This window comes from Eurypyga helias, unplaced genomic scaffold (assembly GCF_000690775.1).
Source record: "Eurypyga helias isolate BGI_N326 unplaced genomic scaffold, ASM69077v1 scaffold13203, whole genome shotgun sequence".
Classification (NCBI taxonomy): Eukaryota; Metazoa; Chordata; class Aves; order Eurypygiformes; family Eurypygidae; genus Eurypyga; species Eurypyga helias.
The window spans coordinates 29,200-36,493 of NW_010240785.1; the positions used below are offsets into that span (position 1 = coordinate 29,200).

The following is a 7,294-nucleotide window of genomic DNA, read 5'->3' on the forward strand; positions in this document are numbered from 1 at the left end:
GACCCCGAGAGGAGGAGACAGGACTTTTTAAGATGTGGGGAATCACAAGAGAGTGTAGGGGAGCTGGGAAACAGGAAAATCCTAGGTCCCTGTGGGGAAGGTGCTGTGGAGGAAAGTAATAGAGACAAAGAGATGTAGATTCAGAAGATGGCTAAAGAAACAGACGAAAGAAATCAAAATGAAGCAAGTTTTTTTTTCTCCAAATGAACCAGCGCTTACTGCTATATTATTTCTCAACATACAAGGAGATGGAATGACAACACAGTTCCACAATGTGAATGAGAAGCATGTTCTCAATAATCATGACCTGATTAGCTTTAGTTTGAAATTGTTCTTTTTAAAAGCCGCGGTGATCTAATTTTATTTCAAATTTTATGCAAAACTTGGTAACAAATACTATGGAGTAGAAGCTAAGTAACAGTCTCCTCACACACTTAATCTGATTACTTTCATTATTTAGGTATAAAAGTTATTTTCGACAGAAGTCATGGATTTGTTTTATGATTTTTAGAGCCATGAATCTTGTAGAATTCTAAGTTCCCACACAGGAGTTCCCACCTTCTCAATTTCCTCCAAACATATACTATGTCACATCAAAATGTATTACCTAATTAAAATGTGTCATGGATTTTTTCAGCCTGATAATCTCTTAGTTTGCAGCGGCATAAGATATATCACTATTCACAGAAGCCGTCTAACTTCAAACCAATACAAACCTTCTCAGCACAGAATAATTTCTCCTCGTATTTAGACCAGATACAGACCAGAATAGGTAACATGATCACGACTGTGCTTTAAAAAAGACACTAAGGTAATAATCTCGTGATTTGGAGCCTCTGAAAACCAGATGCTTAAGCAGATCCAAGTTTCAAATCTCCTCTATTTAGCTATCCATACTGTAAAATTGTGGTATCTGTACTCGTTTTCTGGGTAGTCTCCATCTCAAATATGCGAACACAGTACCTACCTGACTGAGAGATAAAGAGGAATATAGCGTACTGCAGAAACAACAAGAAATGCTTCATTCTTCACATCAGCCAATCTGAGTAATGGGTATGTCAAATTTGATAATGTTTAGTGCGTCACATCATACATTTGCTGGTTTTGGTGTTGGTTTTTTTTTTTAATATTATCACCAACTTTCACACTGAAATATTCCAACTTAATAACAGTCTCAGGAAATGAAAACAGGCATCTAAATATATACAGCAAATTGTTAAACAAACATACTGAAATTAGCATGCTGTGGAATTATCTTCTTCACATCATCTATTTTTGGCAAAAGGTAAAACAAGCCACTCAATAGCTTGTTCTCAAAGGACAGCATCTCTTAAGATTCAAAATCTAGTATGCAACACCAAGATACAGAATTTTTAAATGCTACCAGCAAATCCTCTTAAGACAAGTTTCAGTAGTAGCACTAGAAGCTGCTAGAAAGACAGCAGTGGTAAGCCAAAGTATGCCCACTGTTAGCTTTAATATTAAAAAGATAGCTACAGAATATCTTTATAGACTTGAAAAATCCCTAAAAATAAGACAATCCAATTAAACAATCCATTTTAGTTCTGAATGCACAGACTAAAGGCAAGAGGGCCTATTCACCTTCCTAACATTGCCCAGAATGATAAAAGGCTGCTGCTCTAAAAACTGACAAATTCAGAGTGAGTTGCCACCTTCTTAAATTCAGAACACGTACATCTATGAAGTTGACCATCTATGTCACATTTAAACCCTTTACAAACAGTGATCCTCACCATGGAAAGTCCCATCAAAAGAAACATGTTTTCAAATATTCAGTAAACCAAACACATAAATTTGTGGTTCTACATAAAAAGCATCCGGTTATACTGGTAAGGTCTTTTAAATAAGAGACCACCATAGGTTATCCACAAAACAGTCATCATCTACACAAAAGGACCAAAAAAATAAGTGTGCTTTTGTTTACAAACAGGACAGAAAGGCAGTACCAAGAAAGACAGCTTCCTAAACGGGAACATTTTTAAACAGATACCTAAAGGAATAAACTGTGTAAAATATTTCCTATAACTGTATTTGAATGTAACAGTTAACTGTCTGCTTGAAACATTCTTGAAAGGGGTGCTATCAAGTACAGCGGAATCACCTACTTTAACAGGCTTAAAAAGTGTCTGGTTTAGATGGAGACAAGGATGTTCTGAGCTTCAAATACCACAATTTAAAACATCATTTAAAAAGAAACCAGTCTTTTACAAACAATTCTGCAAAATGTTTTGCCCTACAGTAGCAAACTCAGAGCACCAGTCGCGTCACGTAGAACAGACAGACGCTACTTCTCGGAGCTGTGCTGACATTACTGCTGACATGATTCTCACCATAGACTTAAAAACAAGAAGGGAGGAAACAACAAGTTGGAAGGAATGATGACGGACCAATGGAGAAAGAAAAAAGCTCTTTGAAGATGGCTGGGGTATAAGGTACTGTCAAAATATACACAGTGTATGGCAAGCCTTTTCCATGTACCCAGAACAAAAAACCAGCAGCTGCTACATCTCTAGTATTGCATTTGCAAAAAGGAGTTCAGAATCACAGACAAATGTATACAATATACTTACAGCACAAGACATAAGGCTTGAAGACCACACAGTTTTAGTAACACTGTCCTTAACATAGTGTGGTGGGAAATGTGCTCCCATGACTTGTAATATGAAATGGAGGAAATAAGAAAAAGGCAATTACTTAGGACTCCCTTAATGCGCTGAGATGTTTTATTTCGCCTTGAATACAGTTGTGTTACAAATGTCATTTTAATGTTATCCAGAATGATGGAAATATAGGCAGGATTTAAATTTTCACCCTACAGAAACCCTCTCGAGCTTGAGGTGTGCTATCTGAATCTCCAATTTCCACATCATTTTGATAACTTAAATGCCAAAAAGCAAAAAGGGGTTGAATGAGAATATAAAAAGAGAAACACAAATTAAACAAAAAGTGGGTGGAAGCGCCTTACCAGTTTTGGGTGTCAAACTCAAATCTGTGTCAGAAGAAGAGGACTGTCGACTGTAGGACTTGGAAGGTGAAAAGGAATAGGTTTGGTTTTTCAGAGGGGTGGAGGGTCCTGATGAATGAGTATTGGGATTGGGATCTTCATTGAAGGGAATCCTGCCAGAAGAAGGTGGAAACATATTCAGTAATCCTGTGCCAAAGGACCCGGCTGACAGCAGCATGATCCAAACACCAGGATGGGATTGGGGCAGGGCCAGCAGCTATTCCTTAGGTGCGAGACTGGGGATGAGGCCAGAGGCAAAGAAATGCTGTTTTACCCATTCAGCATTCTACAGAGAGATGCTGATAATCTACAATGAAACAATTAAGCCAAATGAAAGGCATGAGATGTGACAAAAAAATTATATATACGCAAAAGAAAAAATTGAAAACAGTTTATGGCTTATAAATCTGGTCAAATACACAATGTTTTTGAGTTAGTTTAATAAAGAAAAAATGGTTTCAAAATATATTTGTGTTTATACATATTCATACACTTATGTATATACACACGTATGCATTTTAAGGAAAAAACAAAAAGTATGTTTCCTTATCCTATAGCATCAGAAGCATGCCACAGCTAAAAACAGAGCAAAGAGGCGAATCTTTGTGGGAACAACTATATTGACAAACAGTTCACTTATGCACAGATTGACTTACCTGCTCTCTAAAACCATCTCTTCCACAAATGGCACATACCCTTCCTATAACCATTTTAAAACGTAAATACCCCATCTGGATTATGCTTGAAAGCCAATACGAACTCCAATCAAAACGTGATTTCCTCCAACGACTGTAAGATAGCAAATGTTCCCCAGACACATCAACTAATTTTTACTTAACTTCGTGGGAAGCAAGCATGCTAAAAAGAAATGAAGAGTGTGGCTTTGTGGAAGAGACACCGATGAGTTTTCAAGAAACTATTGCCTTTGTTTCAGCAGCTGCACACAGAGTAGTTCTTCACTGACAACAGAAGGTGTCTCCATGAGAAAACGAGGGGGAAAAGATGGGTGGTACCTGCCTACACTGCCTGCCTGCCTGCACTCTGCGACCACTGTGCCTGTGGCCTGCCTCTCCCCAGCTCTTGAGTCTGAGCAGTCTCGTACCAGTGTAGATGAGAGTGGGAACAGACACAGAGAAGTTCTGAGTAAGTCGTGAGCCAGTAGCAGTGTGAATTGGGCTGTTGTGAGTCGAGCGGCATCCATGGCTTGGCGGATGAACCAGCGGAGACCTGAGAGAATTTGCAGCCAAGGTGGAAGAAAAGAAAACAATACATACAAACAGGTTGCAAAGTTACGTTATAAATGATTTCAGGGAAGTTTAGCTAGAGGAGATCTCTTACTTTAAGCAGACTAGCAGAATTTAAATTCCTAGCATGCAAGAGTCCAGATGAAATAAAACTAGAATAAGGAACAGCTTAAGCACTAGCTTGTGAATGCAGAATTGATTCTTTGGCAACAGGGCATCAAGTTAGTAAAGCCAAGAATAAGAAGCATTAGTTGATTTTGCTGGCTTTGAGAAACACTCCCACTTTTTGGACTGAAGGACAACCGTTCTGACAATATCCACCACCAAGCTGAACGTGGATTACGCGGAGGGTGGAATGTCCACATTTTGCTCCAGAGTGAAAGCTAGTGATTTATTTCTGAATGTTTTTTAAGTTGGCTGTAACCAGGTCCACCTTTTTTTTTTTTTTTAAATCACCACTGTTGTTTTATGCTGCCTTATATCTAGAAGCTCTTTTGATGGCAAAACGTTTAAATTAATACAAGTTAAGCAAGCTAGGATTTAAACCAGAAACCATTAATTTTGGTAAGATAGAGCATACCAATGCCTATACGACAAAAATGCCTCATTACTATTGTAATGACACAACAGTTCAAGTTAATGAAAGTGGTTAGTTCAATTAATACCTCTGGAAACACAGCGTAAGTAGTACACTTTTTGGTGCCATTTTTTCCTTCCAGAAATTGGATCACTCTACCAAACAGAAAATAACTAATTTATCCCAGCAACAAAGAGGACATCGTTTGAAGAAGACTGTAAGTACTTCTCTATGAATTTGTAAGCACATTAAAGATTCGCATTCAAACTACGGTTGGTGCTGCAGGAGACACAACAAAGATCAAGAAATTCTACCTCTCATCACAGACCATTTGCTCTGCAAGTACACTGTTTTTCTTTACCTGTTTTGCAACAGTCCTACTTATTTTGCAACAGTAAACAGCAAAGCACACAAGAAAAGACGAGACTACTTCAGAGTCGCTCTCTACACACTGACAGAACTGTCTGAATTCAAAATTTATCTTTTCTTATATGCTCAGCATAAACACTCAAATCTGATTGTATTGAACTTGGAATATCTTGAACAGAAGGTGTATCATAAGAAGCCCTCACAAAAACATTCATTGAACTGAGAGTCAAGGCAGAACTAATTATTAGTTAGGAAATTGATGGATCACAACTCAAGGGTATGTAATACTGTTGCTATATAAATTCAAAAAAGTCACATTAAGGAAGAATTACCACTCCGGCTTCTAAAAAGATAATACAACTAACCAAACCTAAAACATTCTAAAACTAACCAAACCTAAAACATTTTAAAATTGTGGAATATAAACTGAGTTGCAGACAAATAAACTACAGAAGAAAAACAAATTCTGGGGAAAAAAATAAACCACACCAGTTATGTAAAACTGAATGAGTATGAAAAGAAGAGAGATGAAACTTGTTTCCCTACCAACTATTAATTCATACTTACTCCTTCATTTCTTTGGATGGGGAGTTACATGCAGGTAAAACTGCTGATGTGTTACTTAATTTATCCAACGTGCAGACTGTTCCTATGGCTCGCACTACAAGTCCAGATTCTCCCTCCAAGTCAAAACACTGCAAATAACCAACAACAGCATTTCCTCTCATTTCAAGCACCTTCAAGCCAATCTTCCTTTGCAATTCACCTACAAAACAAAAGGTAAAGAGCTCATAACTGCAGTGAACCGTCCCCTTCCTCTTTTGTGGTCGTTGGTCTCTGCTTTCGAAATTGCCAACCAAGACTGGGAAACAGGCAATACGCATTATCCAAAGCAGCTGGTCACAATCTCAGTCTTCCAGAATACAGTGGGATATTCATGACTTGCACTGCCTTCTTTCCTTTTTTAAGGAAAGACAGTGGTCTGCTATAGATGTCACCTAGCAAAATGTGTTTAAAAAAAAAAAAAAGTTGATTGATCTGTGTAGGTAGATATGTCTTGGTGACACTAGGTGGAAAATATCACCTCCCTTCTGATGAAAATGAAAGATTTCCAGAATACTCTGTTAACAAACTGAAAAAGCCTTATGTCACAGAGGACAGCCTAATAGTTCCAATGTTAAGAAATAAAAAATAAACATAATTAATAAACATATAAAAGATAGTCATGACTGACAAATTCACTTTTTATGAGGTTTTTAATATAGCTCTCCTGGTATGTCAGAAAAAAAAAAATAAACATAACTAATACCAAAAATCATATATAATCTTGTCTTAAGCAAGTCACTCATCCAAATGGTGATTATTTTTAAAAGCAGCAATAAGCATTACAGCCCACACATTTTAATACCTGACATGAGTGAAATAAGCCTTTGTCTAGCCTCATTTGATGCCCTCGGTGTACGAATTCGGTCTATCCACTGGTATTCTGGGTCTTCATTCACTACAAGTTCTTCCACAAATCCATGAATTATTACTGCTCTGTAACACTTAGGAATAGATGTAGCTGTTTAAAGAAAAAATTATATAAATAAAACATGCAAGGTATGAGTTTATGAGCCAAGAATTCCAAGTAAAATGTAAAATCACACATAAAAAGTGATGTGTGGATTACTTTCTGGAATTGTTCACAAGTTTCTCTTAAAATGTGGACATGCCCAAGCAGTTTTGTTCTGGAAGACCTGGAACACTTGTAAGATAACTGTCCAACGTATCAGTTACAACACATACCGTTATGAAACCTTTTCACTTTGTGCATCTTTGCCAGGGTATGCACCCAAAATAACACAATGTGCACGTGCACACGCACTGAAATGCAACTTAAGAAAGATAAATGGGGGGGAAGGGCAATCAGTTATTTACATTGTTTTGAAACATGAACAGTAAAAATTTATTTTTAAAAAAAGCAAACTAAAACTTTCTGCATGTGCTACTGGCTTCAACGTGATCTCCACTGGGCTTATGCAATGACATGGTGAAAGAAGGGAAACTGAAAGAATAGGTAAAGAAAGCAAGGCGGGG

At 37.4% G+C, this 7,294-nt stretch overlaps 1 protein-coding gene across 1 annotated transcript in view; it reads right to left on the minus strand.

The window, feature by feature from the left end:
- The window catches only part of C2CD5 (C2 calcium-dependent domain containing 5), a gene marked incomplete at both ends in the record, with an annotated part of 38,493 nt that overhangs the window by 27,104 nt on the left and 4,095 nt on the right, over nucleotides 1–7,294 (minus strand). Inside the window, 3 exons of the mRNA XM_010148565.1 lie at nucleotides 4,128–4,252; nucleotides 5,783–5,981; nucleotides 6,624–6,779. Coding sequence (XP_010146867.1) covers nucleotides 4,128–4,252; nucleotides 5,783–5,981; nucleotides 6,624–6,779 — 480 coding nt within the window. The remainder of the gene's footprint in view (nucleotides 1–4,127; nucleotides 4,253–5,782; nucleotides 5,982–6,623; nucleotides 6,780–7,294) is intronic.